General features: G+C 38.5%; 1 protein-coding gene and 2 long non-coding RNA genes across 10 annotated transcripts; 2 read left to right on the top strand and 1 right to left on the bottom strand.

Moving 5' to 3' along the window:
- Positions 1–1,720: 1,720 nt before the first annotated feature.
- Positions 1,721–11,659, bottom strand: LOC143304314 (uncharacterized). Of its 3 annotated transcripts, XR_013061039.1 has the most exons (3): positions 11,082–11,659; positions 3,809–10,456; positions 1,721–3,609 (listed from the first exon to the last, which is right to left on the bottom strand). It is a non-coding gene; the product is annotated as an uncharacterized LOC143304314 (long non-coding RNA). The 3 variants fall into 3 exon arrangements; XR_013061037.1 differs by having other exon boundaries at positions 1,721–10,456; XR_013061038.1 differs by having other exon boundaries at positions 1,721–10,450.
- On the top strand, positions 8,368–24,303 carry LOC143304313 (uncharacterized). Of its 6 annotated transcripts, XM_076626771.1 has the most exons (8): positions 8,368–8,451; positions 13,256–13,340; positions 13,681–13,832; positions 13,918–14,059; positions 14,378–14,479; positions 16,214–16,281; positions 16,682–16,780; positions 24,202–24,303. In XM_076626771.1, the coding sequence occupies exons 5-7, from the start codon at positions 14,459–14,461 to the stop codon at positions 16,776–16,778; spliced, it is 186 nt and encodes a 61-aa protein (XP_076482886.1). In that variant the 5' UTR covers positions 8,368–8,451; positions 13,256–13,340; positions 13,681–13,832; positions 13,918–14,059; positions 14,378–14,458; the 3' UTR covers positions 16,779–16,780; positions 24,202–24,303. The 6 variants fall into 6 exon arrangements, 4 of the variants coding, with proteins under 4 accessions (XP_076482886.1, XP_076482884.1, XP_076482883.1 ...); XR_013061035.1 differs by lacking the exon at positions 13,681–13,832; XM_076626769.1 differs by lacking the exon at positions 14,378–14,479 and having other exon boundaries at positions 13,681–13,809.
- On the top strand, positions 19,604–22,265 carry LOC143304334 (uncharacterized). Its single transcript, XR_013061050.1, has 2 exons — positions 19,604–20,177; positions 20,377–22,265. It is a non-coding gene; the product is annotated as an uncharacterized LOC143304334 (long non-coding RNA).
- Positions 24,304–24,821: the final 518 nt, after the last annotated feature.

Below are 24,821 nucleotides of genomic sequence, written 5' to 3'. Positions count from 1 at the left end.
CTAACTAAGCTATTAGGCGCCGCTACCGATCGTTTTCTATCGGCATCGGCGGTGTGAATTTTGCCGAAGCGCGAAACCAATTGGACGCGATCTCGTTGAGCCAGGCGAAAACAAAATGCGGTACTGTACTTACACGAGACGACGGTAGCTGGCTATTGCAGCCGATGCCAAAGCGAACCGGTTTCCCGATGCTGCTGAAAAATGCTTCTCGACCGGCTATAATAATTTTAATTGACACTCAGACCAGACCGCTGAGTATCCTCGATCGGCATGCATGTACATATAACCTCGTATAGTGTCGTATCCAGCAAATGAAAAATGGGCATTGTTCGTATTTTTATGTAATCTTGGTCGTCTTATCTAGAACGTTTTTATGTTTTTCCACCGCTTTCGATCGCTCGCCGATCAACTATCGTAGAATATATCGTAATACAAGATCGATCGCGAAAGCAACGTATTTGAAATTCACGTTGATTATAATTTTTCTTAAAATGATCTTTAGCTGTGAAAGATAAATCCTATCGAATATGTTACATTTTGGCTCGATCGCGGATAACAGTTTTATCTTTAGCGCTGTACAACGCCGATAATATATTAATTATAAAAATCTTGATTGTAGCAAGTATTTTGAAATTTGTTTGGTATTTCGATTTCGATTTCGATTTCGATTAATCGTCGTCCGTAAGTAAAAGGAGAAATCGGAGAATGCTGAGAATGGGTAAAATAAGAGAAAAGAGGAAAAAGAAGAAACGAGAAAACGAGAAAACGAGAAAACGAGAAAAAGGTATATGCGATTAAGGTTAGAAGGCGCGTTCATAAGCGCGCAGCCATGGAAAATATTCCTGTGAAGTTGTTACGTAGGAACGTATGCGCGTTCAACGAGATATTAAGCGTGTACGTATGTATATGCAGTTAGGCCTACTCGAGCTGACTGGCCCGGGTGAAAGGAAAACCCGCGCCTACCTTGCAAGTGAAGCACAGAGAGGGGGCAGAGAGATTCCACGTCGAATCTAGTACTTTTTGTACTTACGTGGAACGCGATTGCAAGGAAAGCTTCTATGAAATACCTTAGTATGCTCATTGTGTAACGTACAGTCTTTGTAAACGTGCAATTATCGCACGTTATCGTTCGGTAGAAGCAGCAAGACAATCGATCGTATGAAATTTTTCGACTCGCTCGCATGTTTCTCCTTGCTCGCAGCTTTAGCGTGTACTTTCTAAGTTGAGTAAAAGTGTTTCTTCTATCGTATTTAATTCTTCTATCGTATTCATTATTAAATAATTCGATTGTTAAAACGTCTGCTATAATTTTAAATATAAATGTTAGTTTCTCACTAAACTATCGACTCAAATATCGACTAGGCTATAAATTTATAAAATGTTGTTTCCTAGCAACCGAGTCTAGCGATTCTCTCGTAGTAAGTCTCTCGGTAACTTTACCATACAATCTGATAAAGTAACTTTAATTTAGATACGCCGATATTTTGTTATTTTGACGTAACAGAAAAATACGTAGGTGAATTAGAAAAAGGATTACATAGGATTACAAAGGATTGCATTGTGCGATACCGTTTGTACCGACATTTGCTTAAAGAAGCATACGTTTCGAATACGTCAATTCTTTTTACTTTGACATGGCAGAAAAAAATATGTGAAAAAAGTTATATGCGTTCTGTGTACGTAATTTTTGTATTAATTTTTTTATTCATTTTTGTATTCATTTTTGTTCACGGGACGAACGCATTCGTTCGTTTTATATAAATTTGAGTTTGACAGTTTGTCTGATTTATGCACTTCGTAACTCGTTGCGCACGTATATCCTTCTTTGATGTCCGTTTAGAGAGGGAGATATTACGTCGCCGATACGCATTTCCGCGAAACATGGCGTTTTTTTTGGTAATTAAAATTTGTCTCTTGGACCCAACCAATTAATCCGATAGTTTTTAACGATTATAAGAGAATCAATGTTAATAATAAGTTGCATTTGTTGCAAATGTTAATAATAAGTAACGTAGCATTTACGAAAGAAGACGCGTTTCAGTCGCTCGAACGTAAATTAACTTTTGTTCGCGCCAGCGTCGATTAAGAGAAGAGGTACGGGAGGAGGTTGTAACCCTTTTTTCTTTACCTTTTTTTTAAATTTACCCTTTAAAAAGATACATTTGAGGGAAAACTAAACTAAACATTTTTGTTTATATTTCAAAGACCATTTAAAGAATGTTTCTACGAAGGAGGCCTGCGGAAGCTTTAGTCCGACACTGTCTTTGCGTCATTCTGTAAGTTATGAAAATCATTCTGCAGCGTAACGTTAAAACGACGCGAAACGTTAACGATAATCTCTAACGAAAAGTCTGGACGTGGAACGAACGGTGGATGTGCTCAACGATAACGTCTTACTTGGCCCGCGTATTATCAGCATTGACAAGACTAATGTAATAGGAAAACAAACGTGGCTCGTCGTACTTGCTTCTTTCATGGTCATTCTGAATCTTAATCGGGGCCTACGGTATATACATATGTACGACCCGCTCGAAATAGAGCCGGCGTCGTGTACTCTTAAGGTCATCGATCCCTCTTCCGCGTCACCTGCCATCCTCGTATCTTTTATCTAGGCATGAACCTAACATCGATCGATAAGCAAATCGAAAATACCGTAATTATGCGATTTCCTAACTTTTCCCAATTTCCACTTTTTATATTTTCAAATTCGATTTTATGGCGAACGAAGCGTTGTATGAAAAGAAATTCTCTTTTGTATTATCGATTTATTCCCTTTTATTATCGTTTCTATTCGTTCATCGCGAATCATACAGACCCTTGTCGATCGTGCGACATACGATTACATAATCGTGCCGATTAGGGGCAAAATTTTGTTTGCCCTGTAATCGAAAATCGATTCTCGGATATAAAAACACCGATGAATTTTTCAAATTAGCGACAGAAAGTATAGCCAGAAGCTTACTTTTTTTCCAAAGCTTTATTCTATTACCAAATGGACAAGTGAATCGGCAGAGTTCGAGAAACTAACGTACTTTTTAATACACGTTTATAATTCGCATAAAGAGAACGGAGTAGGTACCTGTGGAATACTGATAATCGATACACTCGATCGATAACGAATCTTTGTATATTTACAACCGTAGATGAAATATGAACGTCGTAATTACGCTATAGGACGATTCAGCAACGTTATTCGTTCCACTTGAACGTATTAAAGTTACTTTTTTTTACTAAAGCTTTTACTATCGTTTACTTACTATCGTCCAGTTATAAATAACGTTAAATTCAAAATTCAAGGATTTTATGGTATATCGAAGTATATAGTTATATATAAAAATAATAATAACAAGTATACAAAAATAATTTTATTTCCTTTTGTTAATTATCATATAGGAAAATTTGCATCGTTTGTATGTCTATACACTGTACACTGTACACTGTACACATAAAATACATGTACATATACGGATGGTTTTTGAAGAATGCGTAACTATACGAAACATTTTTCAAGGATCATTTTTCCAGTAGAATGGTAAATTGTGCGATACTGTGCAACGTAACGATAACTTGTATCAAGGATTTATAAATAATTGCGTACGGAAAATCAATCTGCAAGTGAAATAGTAGTACTGTTAATAATATTATACCGCTTTTACCGTATAAAATATTCGATTAGAACGAGGCGGCTGGCTAAGGACGCGATCATGCCGCTCTCTGAGCGGCGGACGCTGAGCGGCGAACGCTAAGCGGCAAAATTGGCATGTGAAACGGTGGCGTTGACTGTATCGTCGCTCCTTCTGCTGCTTACCGTTTACCTCTCTGTATGATCACGGTGTTGGCGGTTCTGCAGTTGGCATCTTTTTCCGCCAAACGTTCGTAAGGCCGAATTTTCATAACCGTCCATTTCCGTGAACAGCGATCCTCGTTTACGGCTTTAGCGACCCAAAATACCCCCGAAAAGACACATCCGAATGAAAAATTGTCCATTCCGTGAGAGAATAATAATTCTTCGTCGCCAAATTAAAACATGTACGCAGATAATCGGACTAAGGTAAAAAAACGACGTGTTTTAACCACTTGACTAATTAACTGCCATTCTTATATCTTGATATATATATATCGATATTTACGAATCGAAACTATACGATATCCGATACCATATCGATAATATGCGTAATACGTATGATATATCTGATAAAATATATACCCGTTCTCGTTGGTTCGTTGCGTTTTATTATACAAAGTCTTCGCTATATTCTTCTATATCGCTATATTCGCTTCGCTAATAAAAGAAAAATTTATATTAGAAGAAAAATATATGAACATTGTATGTAGAGTGTTGGGACAAAGAACAAGTTTCGAAGTCTGCGGATAGAAGCGAAACGGAGAACTTGGAAAATAGGCTGGAAAATAGAGAGAGAGAGAGAGAGAGAGAGAGAGAGAGAGTGACAGGAACGAGAACGTTTTCTCAAGTTCTCGATAAAGGTAAAACGTTATGAGACTGCGTTCGTCCAAATATACGAAAAAAAGTGCAATCCTGGTGCATCGTGGTGGATGGCGTGGTTAAAGTAGGGAGAAAAGACCTTGAGTCGCGTCACGTGACCACGAAGCTGCATGGGAGTTGGGTAGGGCGGTTGCAGAGGGCCTTGACCTTACCGTCGGCGTCGCAGCCATAGTTGTAACTACCATCGTCGTGGCCTTTGCGAACATCCGAGAAGAGGCCGATATAGCCGCGTGACGCTTCATTTTCCTACGGTTTAATTCTTCCCGTTCTCCCGCTCGTTGGTTACACCAAAATTTCCACTCTTCCACGATATCCTACCGACTAGTAGTTACCGCTGTACGAAGCAATGTCGTCCGTTCGTCGAACAGATGTTTTTAAAAACTTTACGAGTCACAAGTTAGTAGTATGAAAAATATATACAAGATCGTATACTTGAGATTTCAAGTGTATAATCTAACTTTACGTAACGTAACGTAACGTAACGAAAATAGAATTAAATTTTATGCGAACAAAATTATGTATAAAATTGGTAATTTATATAGAAATAAAATGAAATTTTCCCCCGAGTCGCATAGCTTTATGCGAAATTCAACGCGCGAGCGAAAATTTATTAATTAATTAATAAAAAGCATAGAAAATTAGCTAGAAAATTAGCTAGAAAATTAAATAGAAAAATAGTCGGTCGTAGTATGTTTTACAATGTTTCTTGTCGCTTTCTCGCTTTCTCGCTTCATTTAGCGAATAGTTCTTACGGTATATGATGCATATTACGTTACGAAGGAAAGAAAAGACTTGTATCATGAGTATTTCTGGAATATGTTCAAGGACTGAACGGTAATTGCAAAAGAAATAAGGTAATACGAAATTTATCGGTAATATGAAATTTAGCATATACGCGTAGTTAGGAAAGTTATTTTCTTTTTATCGTACGATTCGGTCCGTCCTATCCGCCACAGTCCGAAAACTATATTTTCTGAAACTGTATTTAAAGATAATATCTTCCGTAGAAAATGACAAAACCGAAACAATGTTTTTTTCTCCTTTCGTATCTGATTAATAAATAATCTCGTATAAAGATATATTATACGTTTTTGTGTGTGTGTGTGCGTGTGTGTGTTTGAACGATATCGCAAATTTCTTCGCATCTTGGATAAATATTTGGTCACTGTGATTTACAATACTCGATTTACAAAGTAACCATGGTAGTTTTTAGTAGGTATTAAGATTAAGCGATTTGGAACGAATTAACGACGAATTGGAGGTAACGTTTAAGCGATAGCGTTTTTCACGAGAAATCAGCGTATTATAAATTTGCGTCTGTTGAAAGACGTAGCAACGTGTTGCCTGGACATACGTAATTAACGGTATTGACGCATCCAGAGTATCACGCGCATCCACGTTCTGTAACGGACAAAGAACGGAATTTCGTATAATAATTTTTGTTTTCCCTTGCTCGGTGCATTATATCGTGTTGCATGATCGCCGAGTTACAAACAAAAGATACGAGTACGAAGCGCGTTTATGTTTCCGCGCGAAGGTCGATCGATGGTTCTGCGGGACCGGAAGTGAACGGGATGAATAATGTACGCGCTCACAAACTCTAAGTCGGACTCTTTGTTAATAAAACGCCTAATATTCACTGGCCGTAAGGCGTTACTCTTTTCGTCGATGAGATCGCAAGAAAGAATGAGTTTCCGTCCCGATGATGCCACAGAGGAAAACCATAATGGGGTGTGTCTAAGGACATGAGGATTCGTCGAGGATAACCTTCGTTTATCAAGTAAGGGAAATTGGCGTTGCTGATAATTGGTCAATCTCCATATCGGTGGTTAGAAAAAAATGCTAGCCGCTCTCGAAGGAAAGTTGCTAGTGGGAGACGCCGCTCGTTGAAAAATATGTCTCCCCTATCTTCCCGTAGTTGGGACAAAGACTGTTTGTCTGTTTGAAGGACTTTAGTTAACTATACCTTAAGATTTATAACGGGCCCTCGAGCTAGCCGAACATGTACTGCGGAGACGCATCGACATCTGGCAATCATCTTACTCGAAGAATAGGGTCTGCGTGTGACGAGCCACGGGACAGAAACCGTTGGAATGTTTACCGTCGCGTGTCGCCACGAATATTTCTTTTAAGGAGAGCTATAGAATTACTCCATACCTTTGTTAGGCAAAGCGTTCATCCCGTGACCGCGGCTACGTTCGGCAACTGACTGTCGCCTCGAGCCCAAGCTCACTATCACCAATCTCGAACAATTACAATCGGATTGAATAACTACAATTGTTCAGTTACAGCTATAGTAGACTCTAGGTTACAATGTTGCGGGATTATCCAAAATTCCAAAGGCTCCGGTGTTCTTTCATCTCCGACATATATAAATTTTCGTCAATATTGTACTTAAATTCTTGAATATTGATCGCATACGGTCGATAGTATTATCAATACCTGGTGTTATGTCGCGTAAAACATCTGCACTCCATCCCTCGCTGCTGAACAGCCAACGGTCCACGTACCGTCATTCAGGCCCTCAATAAATCTAAGGACCCACCACAATCCTTTAACTTCTAACTTCATTGTTTCAACACATGTTTTTCAGTTAATCTGTTTGTCCTGGAGGATTTTCAAATTCTAGAAGTTGTTCAGTTTATGGCTGGTATTTAGAAAAGTTCTTGGGTTTATTATGTGCTCTTAAAAATTACGGAGAAAGCGGGTAGTGACCTAACAAAAAATGCGGTTATTCGCCTGACAGAAAATCCGGGTTTTCGCTTAAACAATGTCACCAACTAGCAACATTGGTAGGGGGGTTCCTTTCCCTCTTATCTCTCATTAACATTGACTAGAACCAATGGACATCGCAGATCGTCGCCCTCACCTTACTAACGAAAAGTGTGGGCAACGAATCCGGTCTCTCCGTTCAAAAAACCACACCCACACCGAGCTTTCCTCCGTAATTGCATGAGAGCGGAAAGTCAGTCAGTTCAATTGCTATCAGTTCTGCCCGAGCAGTCGAGTTATGCAGACGTAAAAACTAGTGCCTCCGTAAGCGCGACAAGAGTGAAAGAAAAGGGACCGAACCAATCGATGATGGAAAACACCCAAAAGATGCCAACAATAAGAATACTAAACAAAGGAGAAACATACGCTATAAACAGGGCAGTAGACCAACAGAGCCCAAATAAACCAACAAGTTAAGTACAGAACTGCTCAAATACAAACGAAATAGAGATGGAAATAATACAAAAAGACGACGAAAAGAACAACATCAACAAGGATCTACCACAACATAACGAAAGCTGGAAGACTGTAACTCCCAGCAAAAAAAAAAAAAAAATACAAACACAAACGATAGGAGGACTACAGAAACAGAAAAACAACAATGGCTACAATAAATTCCTACACAAAACTCCTTCAGCTCGCTGACAGAAGAAATGGACACAGGCCCTACAGAAAAACCAAGAACACACCCCCAAGCCACCACCAATCTACATAGACGCTAAAATAATAGACCCCCTCATTGACCTGCTAAACAGCACGGCAGGAAAAGAAAACTACACCATTAAACAGATCAAACTGGATCAAGTAAAAGTACAAACTAATACCCCAGAAACCTATAGGAAAGTGACAAAAGCGCTAAAGGAAAGAAACGCTGGGTATCATACTTACCAACCCAAATCTGACAAAAGCTACAAAGCAGTAATCAGAGGTTTACACCCTAAAACAAATACAAACAAAACATGCGAGGAAGTGGCCAAGAGCGGAGCCAATATATCGAATATATAAAATAGCGCGCGTTACTATACGACACGCGTTATAACTGCTATATCGTATCGCAAACTCGCATATCGCTCAGCCGTTTTCCGACACAACGATAATAGACCATGTTTAAAGAAACGTACGCATGATGGCTGGATCGTCGGTGAAGATGCGCGCAACGAGCAGCAGACGACAAGGTAGGCACGCAAACCGATCTCGACCTGTTCCTCTGGATCGTCCGAGAAGCAGGCAACGTCTCTTCGTCGCTGTCGCTTTCCGTCACCGAATTCCCATTTCCAGCGCAACTCTCCCTTCCCCCTTTGCTTCGCTTGCTCGAGAAATTCTTCTTCTCTATGCCGACGGTCGTCGACGAGGTCGAGCTCACCGACAACGAGACTGCCGACACGTTCGTCGACGAGCCGCTCGTCAACGAGACTCCTCGCAAACGAGACACCAGCTTTATGTCCAAGCACAACATCTTTCCACTCTCTCTTCTCTTTCCTCTTTAATTTCCCCCTTTAAATAGTTTTCCCGCCATCTTTACCGATGCACAGTTTCCGTTTCCGTTTCCACGATCTCGTAATTGCTCGAAACAGCACTTTTCTTCTACTCGAAATGTTCACCTTTAATCCGATCCGGTAAAAAACGTCCGTCTTATTATACGCGAGATATTAACGTGTACAGCGTCATTTTCCTACCAAAGCCACAGCAACGACAGAAAATCGTAGAAAGCACGTCGTACACTTTCGTCGTGTGCGAAAACTTTGCACACTGCAACCTTCCGATAATACGTCGATACCGTAGCTTCCCCCGTAGCTCTGTTACGTTCTTTGCCTCTTTCAAATCGATCGCTGTATTAGATACGTTACAAACGATTACTATGTTCAACGACGAACAATACCAACTTAACCACCGATTTACGCTAAGAAGATCGTAGATTTACCATTTGCAAAGGAAAAAGAACGTTTGTTAATTTCTGAATTCTAGTTTCTTCTTTGCTTCGTCTCGTTTACTAAAATCAGCCAGTCAAGATATTATCTTCGTATCGATGTCGTAGAATGTAAATACTTTTTGTAAGAGCGTACAAAATATCGAGCAGAGGGCAAACGGATAAACGAATACATTGTTCAGAGATGTCGAATCGATCCGATTCGAGGATCGTTTCCGAAATTTCATTATTTAATTAGAAAGAAAGAGAAGGTCGATCGATAACCAGATTCGAATTCCCTCGCCTCGAATCCGTATTTCCAGAAACAGAGTCGGAATTACTCTGTCAACACCTTACCACGGCCAGTATTCCGTTCGCATAATTATAATAATTTCTCGGTTCATCCTCATTAAGAGCTACAACGAATTCCAATACTTGGCCAGCGTAACTGTAGCCACCAACTGTTGCAACGGCTACGAAAAGTATTTGTACGCCCTTCTAAGTATTACAGCATTTACTATTTTATTACTATTTAATTGCGCTCGAATATACAAAGTTTCGTATCTTTACTCGTTTAGTCGTATGTATTTTCATACGACAGCGAGAAATTTATTTTCCAAAAACGAATTCGAACGCTACAAAGCGAGCGTTAGCGAGTTTTACATTTCATTCCGATTTATACGTAGATGCTGAATTTTGTATATACGTAGCTCGAAAATCGCTCGAGGGCGAAAGATGCGACAATTCCGAACAAAAGTAGCAAAGTAGTAGCAAAAGTAGCAAATGTAACAAGAAATCTGGATAACAGTCTAAACTACAGCCTTAAACAGAGATCTCCGAGTATATAACGAACTTGATACCATCGCTAGTTATCCGTTGAAAGCTTCGAGGTTCGTAGCATTGGTGCCAAGTTGCGTGATTTATTACCATCGACAAACCACCTTTTTTAAACATGCTGGCTGCCGGACGCGCGCGGACATCGATATCATTGACCGAGTTTCCCTGTTCCGCAGGTCTCTAACCCTTTTGAAGATCGTGGCTACATAATGGAAAAGAGTACCGACGACACTGACCGAGTCCCTTTGCCTTTGCTCTCCTCTCACTTTTTGCTTAACCAGATCTTTCACGTTGAACGAAGCGGCAGTCGATAGGTTGATTTTAATAATCAGACTTCACTTCCTCTCTCTCTCTCTCTCTCCCTTTCACTCAGCTTTGGCACGTTGAAGCTCGGTTATCGCGCCTGGATTGTAAGCGCCCTCCTCCTCCTCCTCCACCTCCACAAAAAAAATGCGTCCGATTATTCGATGTAGGAAAGTAAGAGAGATAAAAAAAAATGTAATTCTATTATCGATAATTGACAAGAGAGATCTTTTTCTCACAGTCTAAAAGATATTCGATGCTGAATCGGTTAATATAATTTCTGCCTTTCCACTTCTTCAACCCTACGATTTTTCTCAACGCGGGATCGAGCGTTCGCTTGACTGTAAAAAATTTCATTTTCAATTCGATTAATTTTATTTATCGATCGTTATCGACGATAGAGACGTGCGCGTGTTTTAAGAACGAACGAAGAAAGAACGTTTTAAGGAACGATATTACTTCGGTATTCACGATATCGATATCAATAATTTTCACTTTTCGTTATTAATTTCCCAACTATTTCAAATGACACCGTATAATTCGCAAAAATATCGATCGTCTTGCAACAACAAAGCGTCGATCCCTTCGTTTTTTCTCCCCTTTCTCGTAAAAAAAATCTTCAAAGTATCAAACGGGCATATACTCGTTGGTTAAATACACAAAAATTCAAATCTTTCGTTTACGAATTTCGTAACGTTCTATGCAGTTTCGTTCACACTGCGAAAAGTGCCAAGATCTTCGGGCAATCGTTTTCAATACCTATTTTACGATGCCCTTTTCGTCCCATTGCGACCACCGTCACCATTATTTGATCGTCGAACGACTCTAAAACGAATCGATCTCACATTATCTTCCAATGGAAAGGCTTTCTTACAGCCTCATACCCGTCACATAGCCACCAAACAGTTTCATTATCGATGATTCTCACGGTCGATCATCGACGATCAACGGTTCGTTCGAGCGTAATAGCTGCACATAGCCACTGTCGTCGAGTTCGTGTCCGGACGACCTTGATCTCGGCCGTCGTCGATTCAGCCTACGTATCGTATCGATGGGAAAAAGAAAAACGAAAAGGCGCGGATAGAAAACGCGAGTGAAACGATAACACACGGTAGCAGTGACGTTACCGCGTCGGTAAGCACGAAATCGATAAATTGTGACGAATCGATCGAGTATCGGATGGATGAAAAATCGAAGAATTTGTCACGGGTCTCCAACCCCTACTGACAGAGTCAGGACACGACCCTTTCCGAACGAGGATGCAGCGAGTCACGATCAGAGAGCAAGTACTCTTACTAACACGGCGACTCGACGACTGGCGCCACGTCGTCGAGCTCATTGGCTCTCTTTCGCGACCCTCCTCTGACGCCCTCCGCCCCTCTCCAAAGAGATCTATCTCGTACGCTTTCTGTCTTACCGCGGTGGCTTCGTTCCTTTTCTGTTCGCGACCTGTACGTGCGTGCTCTCTCTATGCATACGCCTGTCTCCTTCTACCCTACCAACCGACCTACGTGACGGCGCGGCGACGCGGCGACGCCGCACCGCAACGCGCTCTCTCCCTCGCGTTTTATATCGGCCAAACTTTTTATCCTCCTCGAATTCTGCGCTTTGCACATTTTTCCAGCATTACATATAGATTGAATTAAAAAAGTTGCTTAAAAATTATACCGCTATTACTATACTATGCTATGCTATGCTATGCTATGCTATGCTATGCTATGCTATGCTATGCTATGCTACGCTATGCTACGCTATGCTACGCTACGCTATGCTATGCTATGCTATGCTATGCTATGCTATGCTACGCTATGTGGAAATAACATTTTTAAAAACATCTATTTACTTTGTCAATAATATAATTCGCATAGTATAATTCTTAAGGCATTGTAGCGCGAGATTCTTCTGCACTTACGACAGATCTAAAAGCGAAGCGATCCATAGAACTTATATAATATGCAAAAATATCGAAATTATCCAAAGTATACAAATTATTAGATGAAATAATTTTCTATCTAGATTACATCTTTTTAATTATATTCGGCAAAATATACAATGTTATAAATATTCGATATTGCTTATTTTATTATTAATAAGCCCAATAAGCCGAACGAGCTTGAAACCAACATTTTAACTGTTTTATTATGTTTATTTTTAATATAACATAGAAACAAACTAACTTTAAGTTATAAGATCAAATAAATTATTTTCGAACAATTTTCCACTTTAGTCGACTGCTTCAAACGAGTTATGATAACGAATAATACGGATATTTTCTTCTGCCTATTTCTTTCATTTTTTCCCTTACTCTAGTTAATTGATACTGTACTTGTTACTGCAATAGCAGGTATTATGGTGTTGTTTTTGCGAATATAGTTCTATGTATTAATTAGCCAATTAATATCGGAGAATAATTGGAGATAAGATCGAAATAAGATTGCGCTTCAGGGTATAATTTGTTTAATCTGGAATATAAAAATATTAGATATATGTATGCATACTTGATTTGCAAGTTGCTATTTTTTTAAACATTTTCGTTGCCAATAACAATACGTATATATTAATAATCAGATACTATGTATATTATTATTACTTACTACTTTAGATGAATGATGAACGATAGTTTGGTTTATTCATTGAGTAAGCTCGGTGGTTTAGTTCATTATTCTTTACCTTCGGCGTACACAGTTATTGTTTGCACCGAAGGGTGGCGTTAAATACTCCGTCCTAATCAATCGATCCAAGCGTTCAATGACGGCCATTTGATAAAACAATTCTCTCTGCGGTTAAGATATTTTTGCAAAAGCATTCTAGTTTCTTTTATACCAATCGTAAGATATCGAAAATCATTTATCTCTCCTAATTAATTCCTTACCTACAGTTAAACTATTAATTTATGATAATTACTCTATTCATTTATATCAATTTATTCATAGAATGTATTCATGGAATCAAGGGAGCAAGTGCAATTTAGATCAAAGCCAACCAGTTTTCATCATCCATTGATGCGTGCTACCATTGGTAAGTCGCATGGTTTCGTTTCTTCGACGATAAGTTCAATGTTCATGTATAATTATTTGGAACCACATGCTGTACCTATTCTAATTGATAAATTTCAATACATACGCCGTGAGACACCGTGGAATGCGTGCGTTTTAGCCTTAATTATTCGTAAGATAGATTAGTCTATGTTAAGAGCATTGTGAGCTCATCGTGTACAATGATACTTATCCATCTTGCAAGGAAAATTAAAATTCTATTCTCTTTTTCTGCCGAAACACGCGTCCATTGATTTTTCCGAAAGATCGCAAACTCGTTCGTTCGTGCCGTGATTTTTATTTGATTTTCCGATTGATTGCAGATTCTCTTTGGCTTCTGCCTACTTTTAGGGGCACATACAGCGTCAGTAGCTTCATTTTCTTTCTCTCGTCCCAGGTTAGACAAATGTGTCTTTGATGCCGAATGCAAACCAGTGGGGCTACGAATTATCGTACGATGTTTATAAAGATCGATGTAATCATTGTGTGAGATATAGATATTGCGCGATGTATCCTTTGTTTGAAATTTGGAAAGATTCGTGTAAGATCGTTTTGTGTAGATCGTTTGACTTTCCGTATCTGCTTGTATCTCCGTCATCCTTCCCACCACGCCACTTTGGAAGCTGCTCAGCGAAACTAAGGTGCGACGAGTCCATTCAGTCGTCTTCTTTTCTATCGATAACATGGATCACGTTGCGTCAGGTTTGTAACCTATTCTAACCTATTAGCGGCGTCACTTCTTCATTACTGTCATTACTATATTTTTTACTATCGTTTATATCTCGTTATTAATATCGTTTAATCAATCCACGTTTATTTAACGATTTGTCGAACATTCAGATAATGAAATTAGGTGGTTTTCTGAAATTTTTTGTTTGTATCTCTCTTTAATCGTCTATTTACAAAATGATACTGTTACTGGTAGCTTGTATCGTAAGCTTTCGTAATAAAATCGTTATTGATCGTTTAATCGTATTTTCATGTAATTATTTTATACATTTCTAGTTTGTTTTTGTGCAGGTTATCGATCGATGGCAGGGATAATATAGAAGTAACAGGAATATTAATATATGGACGCAACGACGATCAACGATCAGTCTGATGAATTTTCATGGAAATCTGGTAACGTTTAATTTATTTTAACTAAGACAGCTGTGTATGAACGGTTCTATTGCCTTTTTATTCGAGCATGGGTAACATTTGATATACAATTTATGTCTACTTTAAAATATACTTGATACATATTTCATAATAGATCGTTTCGTAATTATTTGGAATATTAAAATGAAAGTAAATACGATTAAACAAATCACTTTTTTTCATTCAAATATATGAAATCATTCTCTTATTTCAAACGAACTTGTAACAAATTATTTTATTGTTTCAATGTAATTCATAATGTAGAATCCTTGATAATTTAACGATAGCTTCGTGTAGACAGTTTGAAACATAGAAATCTTAACAATAATAGCTTTAACTATATCGATAGGTATTGTAACACACTAGGTATTGGTATATCGAATTCAAATTATTTTTCTATATTACGTGAATTTGCTATAGTTTCCGTCATATATTGCAACTTTGTAACTTGTGTCTTTTTCATAGAGGTGGCGCGCAAATAGACTGAAATACTTCAAAGCAAGACTTCGCGCGCGTTTCTCTAGCATTCTTTAAGCATTCTTTTAGTTGTGAACTTTTGAATTCTTGGAAATATTTTCGGATATTTATAACACGCGACCGTTGTGTGTTAACTATGTTTCGTGTTCTAATAACGAACATTCGTGGTATGATTCTCGCAAATGAAATGATCGATTCCCTATTTCGGTTAGGACAATAGAGGTGGTTATATGAAGTATTACACTGAGATAACGGTTTACAATTCGCACTTTATTCCAACAATTTTGTAGAGAAGATAGTTGAGCTGGTGCGTATAGATAAGTGAAGTAGGTGACTGATCTAAGGGTGGAAACCCGGTCAAGAGATGTCGACTGTTCTAAAGATGGAAAATCAGTAAAGTTCGGTGACGATGCTATTGTCACGTAAAATAACAAAATAAAAAAGGAATTTGAGGTAAAAAATAAAAAAAAGAAAACTTTATTTTTTTTCTAACATCAATACACTTTACAATCTACTTCCGAACTCTAGGCGTGACTTTCTAAGACTGACTCTTACGATTTTACTTTCAATCGGATTCGATTACTTTCTTTTGTCATCCCTCAACATCCCTACCGTCCATGCATTTGCTAGGCGTCCGCGATCGTTGCCACGTGCTCTTTCTTCTAGAACCTTCGGTGGAAGGACCGTTGGGATGTTGATGGTTCATTAGGCACTTCAGCGATATACATTGTTGCCGAGTGCCGCCACATCTTTATCTCTATCTCTATCGTCAGTCCGTCGGATTTGAAGTATGCCGGTCGTGACACTATGGCGGAGGAAGGCTAGCGATGGGTGTGTCTAGCGCACGGGACCATCGGATTTGTAGATGACAGTTTTGACTAGGAAAGTGAGGGCAATAGTCATTGCTTCTGATTGGATGAGAAAAAGGTTGGTGGGCAAGGAAATGTTCTAACCGCCCCGGAGAGAAAGTTGCTAGCCGGAGACACCGAACGTGAGAAAAACCAACTTTCCCGTATCATTCCGTAGTAGACAATAAATTTAAGGAACACTTGAAATAAAAGAACTATGAAAATGCCGAGATTTATGGTGGGTCCTGAAGACTATTGAGGGTACGCAGTAACGATGCGTAGACAACTGGCTGTCATGTTGCCCGCGGATTGGGGCCTGGTTTGTGTACAGAGTCACCGGACGTAACATTATGTATTAACGATATAAACGATATCTTATGTTTTGTTGTAGACATATCACAGCTTCAACTTTTCCGTCTTCTTTGGGAATGTTCTAACAGTGGCTCAGAAGCCAAGAACGTAAGTATCTTTACATATCGTACTTTAATTATGTCTATTCTGTATATTTTGTATATTTTGTATATTTTGTATATTTTGTATATTTTGTATATTTTGTATATTTTGTATACTTTGTATATTTTGCTTTGAACGCTATTAATTAAGGAATACAATTTGATTAAAAACTTGGGAGGTTAGGATCTTCTCGGGTTATTCTTCTATTAAAATAAAAATAGTGTTAGTTAAAGCCTTAATATCGAAGTGTAAAACAAATAACTAACATATTTCAGAAATTATTCTAGATTTTAAACTTTCATATCAGAGTTTCAGTTTTTGTACCTATCGAAGTTTATTAGCATTTCAATCTTTATTATTAGCAAAGTTACAAATTCAATAAACTTGCATTTTTCATTATCTCCAGCTTTCCAAATAATCAGCAGTCATTCATCGTGTTTTGTTCTGCTGGGATAGCACGGCAGTTCGATGGCGTAACGCTTCTGTTCCTCTGTTCCTCCTAACGGTGAGTCGCATGCATTTCTGTTCCTCCGGTCACTCAATCGTGTGATAGGATGGAAAGATGCGAATCGGCGTGGGGTTGTATTACGTAGAACTTTTTGCGAGCATAATGACCGCGGATATTTTTTAAACTCGTGAGTAGTAACATTTTTCTCAAATCTTTATTTATTAGTTCAGGATAGGTCTTCTCGCACATCGCGATTATAATAATTAGTTTTTTAATAGTTAGTTGAAACATGTACATTTGAGAATATACTCGTGGTACTTATAAATATGTATATTAATATTCGGTAGAAATAGACAAGTATCGACACGAATATACCTGTGTCACATAAATATGTCGGAGATGAAAGAACACCGGAGCCTTTGGAATTTTGGATAATCCCGCAACATTGTAACCTAGAGTCTACTATAGCTGTAACTGAACAATTGTAGTTATTCAATCCGATTGTAATTGTTCGAGATTGGTGATAGTGAGCTTGGGCTCGAGGCGACAGTCAGTTGCCGAACGTAGCCGCGGTCACGGGATGAACGCTTTGCCTAACAAAGGTATGGAGTAATTCTATAGCTCTCCTTAAAAGAAATATTCGTGGCGACACGCGACGGTAAACATTCCAACGGTTTCTGTCCCGTGGCTCGTCACACGCAGACCCTATTCTTCGAGTAAGATGATTGCCAGATGTCGATGCGTCTCCGCAGTACATGTTCGGCTAGCTCGAGGGCCCGTTATAAATCTTAAGGTATAGTTAACTAAAGTCCTTCAAACAGACAAACAGTCTTTGTCCCAACTACGGGAAGATAGGGGAGACATATTTTTCAACGAGCGGCGTCTCCCACTAGCAACTTTCCTTCGAGAGCGGCTAGCATTTTTTTCTAACCACCGATATGGAGATTGACCAATTATCAGCAACGCCAATTTCCCTTACTTGATAAACGAAGGTTATCCTCGACGAATCCTCATGTCCTTAGACACACCCCATTATGGTTTTCCTCTGTGGCATCATCGGGACGGAAACTCATTCTTTCTTGCGATCTCATCGACGAAAAGAGTAACGCCTTACGGCCAGTGAATATTAGGCGTTTTATTAACAAAGAGTCCGACTTAGAGTTTGTGAGCGCGTACATTATTCATCCCGTTCACTTCCGGTCCCGCAGAACCATCGATCGACCTTCGCGCGGAAACATAAACGCGCTTCGTACTCGTATCTTTTGTTTGTAACTCGGCGATCATGCAACACGATATAATGCACCGAGCAAGGGAAAACAAAAATTATTATACGAAATTCCGTTCTTTGTCCGTTACAGAACGTGGATGCGCGTGATACTCTGGATGCGTCAATACCGTTAATTACGTATGTCCAGGCAACACGTTGCTACGTCTTTCAACAGACGCAAATTTATAATACGCTGATTTCTCGTGAAAAACGCTATCGCTTAAACGTTACCTCCAATTCGTCGTTAATTCGTTCCAAATCGCTTAATCTTAATACCTACTAAAAACTACCATGGTTACTTTGTAAATCGAGTATTGTAAATCACAGTGACCAAATATTTATCCAAGATGCGAAGAAATTTGCGATATCGTTCAAACACACACACGCACACACACACACAAAAACGTATAATATATCTTTATACGAGATTATTTATTAATCAGATACGAAAGGAGAAAAAAACATTGTTTCGGTTTTGTCATTTTCTACGGAAGATATTATCTTTAAATACAGTTTCAGAAAATATAGTTTTCGGACTGTGGCGGATAGGACGGACCGAATCGTACGATAAAAAGAAAATAACTTTCCTAACTACGCGTATATGCTAAATTTCATATTACCGATAAATTTCGTATTACCTTATTTCTTTTGCAATTACCGTTCAGTCCTTGAACATATTCCAGAAATACTCATGATACAAGTCTTTTCTTTCCTTCGTAACGTAATATGCATCATATACCGTAAGAACTATTCGCTAAATGAAGCGAGAAAGCGAGAAAGCGACAAGAAACATTGTAAAACATACTACGACCGACTATTTTTCTATTTAATTTTCTAGCTAATTTTCTAGCTAATTTTCTATGCTTTTTATTAATTAATTAATAAATTTTCGCTCGCGCGTTGAATTTCGCATAAAGCTATGCGACTCGGGGGAAAATTTCATTTTATTTCTATATAAATTACCAATTTTATACATAATTTTGTTCGCATAAAATTTAATTCTATTTTCGTTACGTTACGTTACGTTACGTAAAGTTAGATTATACACTTGAAATCTCAAGTATACGATCTTGTATATATTTTTCATACTACTAACTTGTGACTCGTAAAGTTTTTAAAAACATCTGTTCGACGAACGGACGACATTGCTTCGTACAGCGGTAACTACTAGTCGGTAGGATATCGTGGAAGAGTGGAAATTTTGGTGTAACCAACGAGCGGGAGAACGGGAAGAATTAAACCGTAGGAAAATGAAGCGTCACGCGGCTATATCGGCCTCTTCTCGGATGTTCGCAAAGGCCACGACGATGGTAGTTACAACTATGGCTGCGACGCCGACGGTAAGGTCAAGGCCCTCTGCAACCGCCCTACCCAACTCCCATGCAGCTTCGTGGTCACGTGACGCGACTCAAGGTCTTTTCTCCCTACTTTAACCACGCCATCCACCACGATGCACCAGGATTGCACTTTTTTTCGTATATTTGGACGAACGCAGTCTCATAACGTTTTACCTTTATCGAGAACTTGAGAAAACGTTCTCGTTCCTGTCACTCTCTCTCTCTCTCTCTCTCTCTCTCTCTCTCATTTTCCAGCCTATTTTCCAAGTTCTCCGTTTCGCTTCTATCCGCAGACTTCGAAACTTGTTCTTTGTCCCAACACTCTACATACAATGTTCATATATTTTTCTTCTAATATAAATTTTTCTTTTATTAGCGAAGCGAATATAGCGATATAGAAGAATATAGCGAAGACTTTGTATAATAAAACGCAACGAACCAACGAGAACGGGTATATATTTTATCAGATATATCATACGTATTACGCATATTATCGATATGGTATCGGATATCGTATAGTTTCGATTCGTAAATATCGATATATATATATCAAGATATAAGAATGGCAGTTAATTAGTCAAGTGGTTAAAACACGTCGTTTTTTTACCTTAGTCCGATTATCTGCGTACATGTTTTAATTTGGCGACGAAGAATTATTATTCTCTCACGGAATGGACAATTTTTCATTCGGATGTGTCTTTTCGGGGGTATTTTGGGTCGCTAAAGCCGTAAACGAGGATCGCTGTTCACGGAAATGGACGGTTATGAAAATTCGGCCTTACGAACGTTTGGCGGAAAAAGATGCCAACTGCAGAACCGCCAACACCGTGATCATACAGAGAGGTAAACGGTAAGCAGCAGAAGGAGCGACGATACAGTCAACGCCACCGTTTCACATGCCAATTTTGCCGCTTAGCGTTCGCCGCTCAGCGTCCGCCGCTCAGAGAGCGGCATGATCGCGTCCTTAGCCAGCCGCCTCGTTCTAATCGAATATTTTATACGGTAAAAGCGGTATAATATTATTAACAGTACTACTATTTCACTTGCAGATTGATTTTCCGTACGCAATTATTTATAAATCCTTGATACAAGTTATCGTTACGTTGCACAGTATCGCACAATTTACCATTCTACTGGAAAAATGATCCTTGAAAAATGTTTCGTATAGTTACGCATTCTTCAAAAACCATCCGTATATGTACATGTATTTTATGTGTACAGTGTACAGTGTACAGTGTATAGACATACAAACGATGCAAATTTTCCTATATGATAATTAACAAAAGGAAATAAAATTATTTTTGTATACTTGTTATTATTATTTTTATATATAACTATATACTTCGATATACCATAAAATCCTTGAATTTTGAATTTAACGTTATTTATAACTGGACGATAGTAAGTAAACGATAGTAAAAGCTTTAGTAAAAAAAAGTAACTTTAATACGTTCAAGTGGAACGAATAACGTTGCTGAATCGTCCTATAGCGTAATTACGACGTTCATATTTCATCTACGGTTGTAAATATACAAAGATTCGTTATCGATCGAGTGTATCGATTATCAGTATTCCACAGGTACCTACTCCGTTCTCTTTATGCGAATTATAAACGTGTATTAAAAAGTACGTTAGTTTCTCGAACTCTGCCGATTCACTTGTCCATTTGGTAATAGAATAAAGCTTTGGAAAAAAAGTAAGCTTCTGGCTATACTTTCTGTCGCTAATTTGAAAAATTCATCGGTGTTTTTATATCCGAGAATCGATTTTCGATTACAGGGCAAACAAAATTTTGCCCCTAATCGGCACGATTATGTAATCGTATGTCGCACGATCGACAAGGGTCTGTATGATTCGCGATGAACGAATAGAAACGATAATAAAAGGGAATAAATCGATAATACAAAAGAGAATTTCTTTTCATACAACGCTTCGTTCGCCATAAAATCGAATTTGAAAATATAAAAAGTGGAAATTGGGAAAAGTTAGGAAATCGCATAATTACGGTATTTTCGATTTGCTTATCGATCGATGTTAGGTTCATGCCTAGATAAAAGATACGAGGATGGCAGGTGACGCGGAAGAGGGATCGATGACCTTAAGAGTACACGACGCCGGCTCTATTTCGAGCGGGTCGTACATATGTATATACCGTAGGCCCCGATTAAGATTCAGAATGACCATGAAAGAAGCAAGTACGACGAGCCACGTTTGTTTTCCTATTACATTAGTCTTGTCAATGCTGATAATACGCGGGCCAAGTAAGACGTTATCGTTGAGCACATCCACCGTTCGTTCCACGTCCAGACTTTTCGTTAGAGATTATCGTTAACGTTTCGCGTCGTTTTAACGTTACGCTGCAGAATGATTTTCATAACTTACAGAATGACGCAAAGACAGTGTCGGACTAAAGCTTCCGCAGGCCTCCTTCGTAGAAACATTCTTTAAATGGTCTTTGAAATATAAACAAAAATGTTTAGTTTAGTTTTCCCTCAAATGTATCTTTTTAAAGGGTAAATTTAAAAAAAAGGTAAAGAAAAAAGGGTTACAACCTCCTCCCGTACCTCTTCTCTTAATCGACGCTGGCGCGAACAAAAGTTAATTTACGTTCGAGCGACTGAAACGCGTCTTCTTTCGTAAATGCTACGTTACTTATTATTAACATTTGCAACAAATGCAACTTATTATTAACATTGATTCTCTTATAATCGTTAAAAACTATCGGATTAATTGGTTGGGTCCAAGAGACAAATTTTAATTACCAAAAAAAACGCCATGTTTCGCGGAAATGCGTATCGGCGACGTAATATCTCCCTCTCTAAACGGACATCAAAGAAGGATATACGTGCGCAACGAGTTACGAAGTGCATAAATCAGACAAACTGTCAAACTCAAATTTATATAAAACGAACGAATGCGTTCGTCCCGTGAACAAAAATGAATACAAAAATGAATAAAAAAATTAATACAAAAATTACGTACACAGAACGCATATAACTTTTTTCACATATTTTTTTCTGCCATGTCAAAGTAAAAAGAATTGACGTATTCGAAACGTATGCTTCTTTAAGCAAATGTCGGTACAAACGGTATCGCACAATGCAATCCTTTGTAATCCTATGTAATCCTTTTTCTAATTCACCTACGTATTTTTCTGTTACGTCAAAATAACAAAATATCGGCGTATCTAAATTAAAGTTACTTTATCAGATTGTATGGTAAAGTTACCGAGAGACTTACTACGAGAGAATCGCTAGACTCGGTTGCTAGGAAACAACATTTTATAAATTTATAGCCTAGTCGATATTTGAGTCGATAGTTTAGTGAGAAACTAACATTTATATTTAAAATTATAGCAGACGTTTTAACAATCGAATTATTTAATAATGAATACGATAGAAGAATTAAATACGATAGAAGAAACACTTTTACTCAACTTAGAAAGTACACGCTAAAGCTGCGAGCAAGGAGAAACATGCGAGCGAGTCGAAAAATTTCATACGATCGATTGTCTTGCTGCTTCTACCGAACGATAACGTGCGATAATTGCACGTTTACAAAGACTGTACGTTACACAATGAGCATACTAAGGTATTTCATAGAAGCTTTCCTTGCAATCGCGTTCCACGTAAGTACAAAAAGTACTAGATTCGACGTGGAATCTCTCTGCCCCCTCTCTGTGCTTCACTTGCAAGGTAGGCGCGGGTTTTCCTTTCACCCGGGCCAGTCAGCTCGAGTAGGCCTAACTGCATATACATACGTACACGCTTAATATCTCGTTGAACGCGCATACGTTCCTACGTAACAACTTCACAGGAATATTTTCCATGGCTGCGCGCTTATGAACGCGCCTTCTAACCTTAATCGCATATACCTTTTTCTCGTTTTCTCGTTTTCTCGTTTTCTCGTTTCTTCTTTTTCCTCTTTTCTCTTATTTTACCCATTCTCAGCATTCTCCGATTTCTCCTTTTACTTACGGACGACGATTAATCGAAATCGAAATCGAAATCGAAATACCAAACAAATTTCAAAATACTTGCTACAATCAAGATTTTTATAATTAATATATTATCGGCGTTGTACAGCGCTAAAGATAAAACTGTTATCCGCGATCGAGCCAAAATGTAACATATTCGATAGGATTTATCTTTCACAGCTAAAGATCATTTTAAGAAAAATTATAATCAACGTAAATTTCAAATACGTTGCTTTCGCGATCGATCTTGTATTACGATATATTCTACGATAGTTGATCGGCGAGCGATCGAAAGCGGTGGAAAAACATAAAAACGTTCTAGATAAGACGACCAAGATTACATAAAAATACGAACAATGCCCATTTTTCATTTGCTGGATACGACACTATACGAGGTTATATGTACATGCATGCCGATCGAGGATACTCAGCGGTCTGGTCTGAGTGTCAATTAAAATTATTATAGCCGGTCGAGAAGCATTTTTCAGCAGCATCGGGAAACCGGTTCGCTTTGGCATCGGCTGCAATAGCCAGCTACCGTCGTCTCGTGTAAGTACAGTACCGCATTTTGTTTTCGCCTGGCTCAACGAGATCGCGTCCAATTGGTTTCGCGCTTCGGCAAAATTCACACCGCCGATGCCGATAGAAAACGATCGGTAGCGGCGCCTAATAGCTTAGTTAGATCGCCTTCCCATGATTCCCATTATATACAGATAGCGTAACATTCGCAGCCTCTACCCTATTGTTGTATGATTTATTTAAAAGGAAAATCCGATGTATATATAAAATATATATAGGGTGTGGCAAGACGCGAGTTACAACTGGACAAAAAAGTTATTTCATATAGAAATAAGTAAATGTAAATCATAATATTTCGATTCGCAATTTTCTTTTCCAGGTTATATCACGCGTCCTGTAAAATCCTGTCAAATGCTGTCAAATACTGTCAGGTGCTGTCAAATGCTGTCAAATGCTGTCAAATGCTGTCAAATGCAGTCAGATGCTGTCAAATGCAGTCAGATGCTGTAAAATGCTGTCAAATGCTGTCAAATGCTGTCAAATGCTGTCAAATGCTGTCAAATGTTGTCAAATGCTGTCAAATGTTGGCAAATCCTGTCAAATGTTGTCAAATGTTGTCAAATGTTGTCAAATGCTGGCAAATCCTGTCAAATGTTGGCAAATCCTGTCAAATGTTGGCAAATCCTGTCAAATGTTGTCAAATGCTGTCAAATGCTGTCAAATGCTGTCAAATGCTGTTAAATGCTGTCAAATGTTGTCAAATGCTGTCAAATGTTGGCAAATCCTGTCAAATGTTGTCAAATGTTGTCAAATGTTGGCAAATCCTGTCAAATGTTGTCAAATGCTGTCAAATGCTGTCAAATGCTGTGAAATGATGTCAAATGCTGTCAAATGTTGTCAAATGTTGTCAAATGCTGTCAAATGTTGGCAAATCCTGTCAAATGTTGTCAAATGCTGTCAAATGCTGTCAAATGCTGTCAAATCCTGTCCAATCCTGTC

This window comes from Bombus vancouverensis, unplaced genomic scaffold, assembly GCF_051014615.1.
Source record: "Bombus vancouverensis nearcticus unplaced genomic scaffold, iyBomVanc1_principal scaffold0030, whole genome shotgun sequence".
NCBI lineage: Eukaryota > Metazoa > Arthropoda > Insecta > Hymenoptera > Apidae > Bombus > Bombus vancouverensis.
This window is presented reverse-complemented; position numbering and strand designations above follow the sequence as displayed.

Coding starts and splice junctions, on each gene's coding strand:
- LOC143304313 (XM_076626768.1), top strand. CDS start 13,865: ATGTATCCTTTGTTTGAAATTTGGAAAGATTCGTGTAAGATCGTTTTG. Junction 14,060..16,213: donor CATGGATCACGTTGCGTCAG/GTTTGTAACCTA, acceptor GTTTTGTTGTAG/ACATATCACAGCTTCAACTT. Junction 16,282..16,681: donor GTGGCTCAGAAGCCAAGAAC/GTAAGTATCTTT, acceptor CATTATCTCCAG/CTTTCCAAATAATCAGCAGT.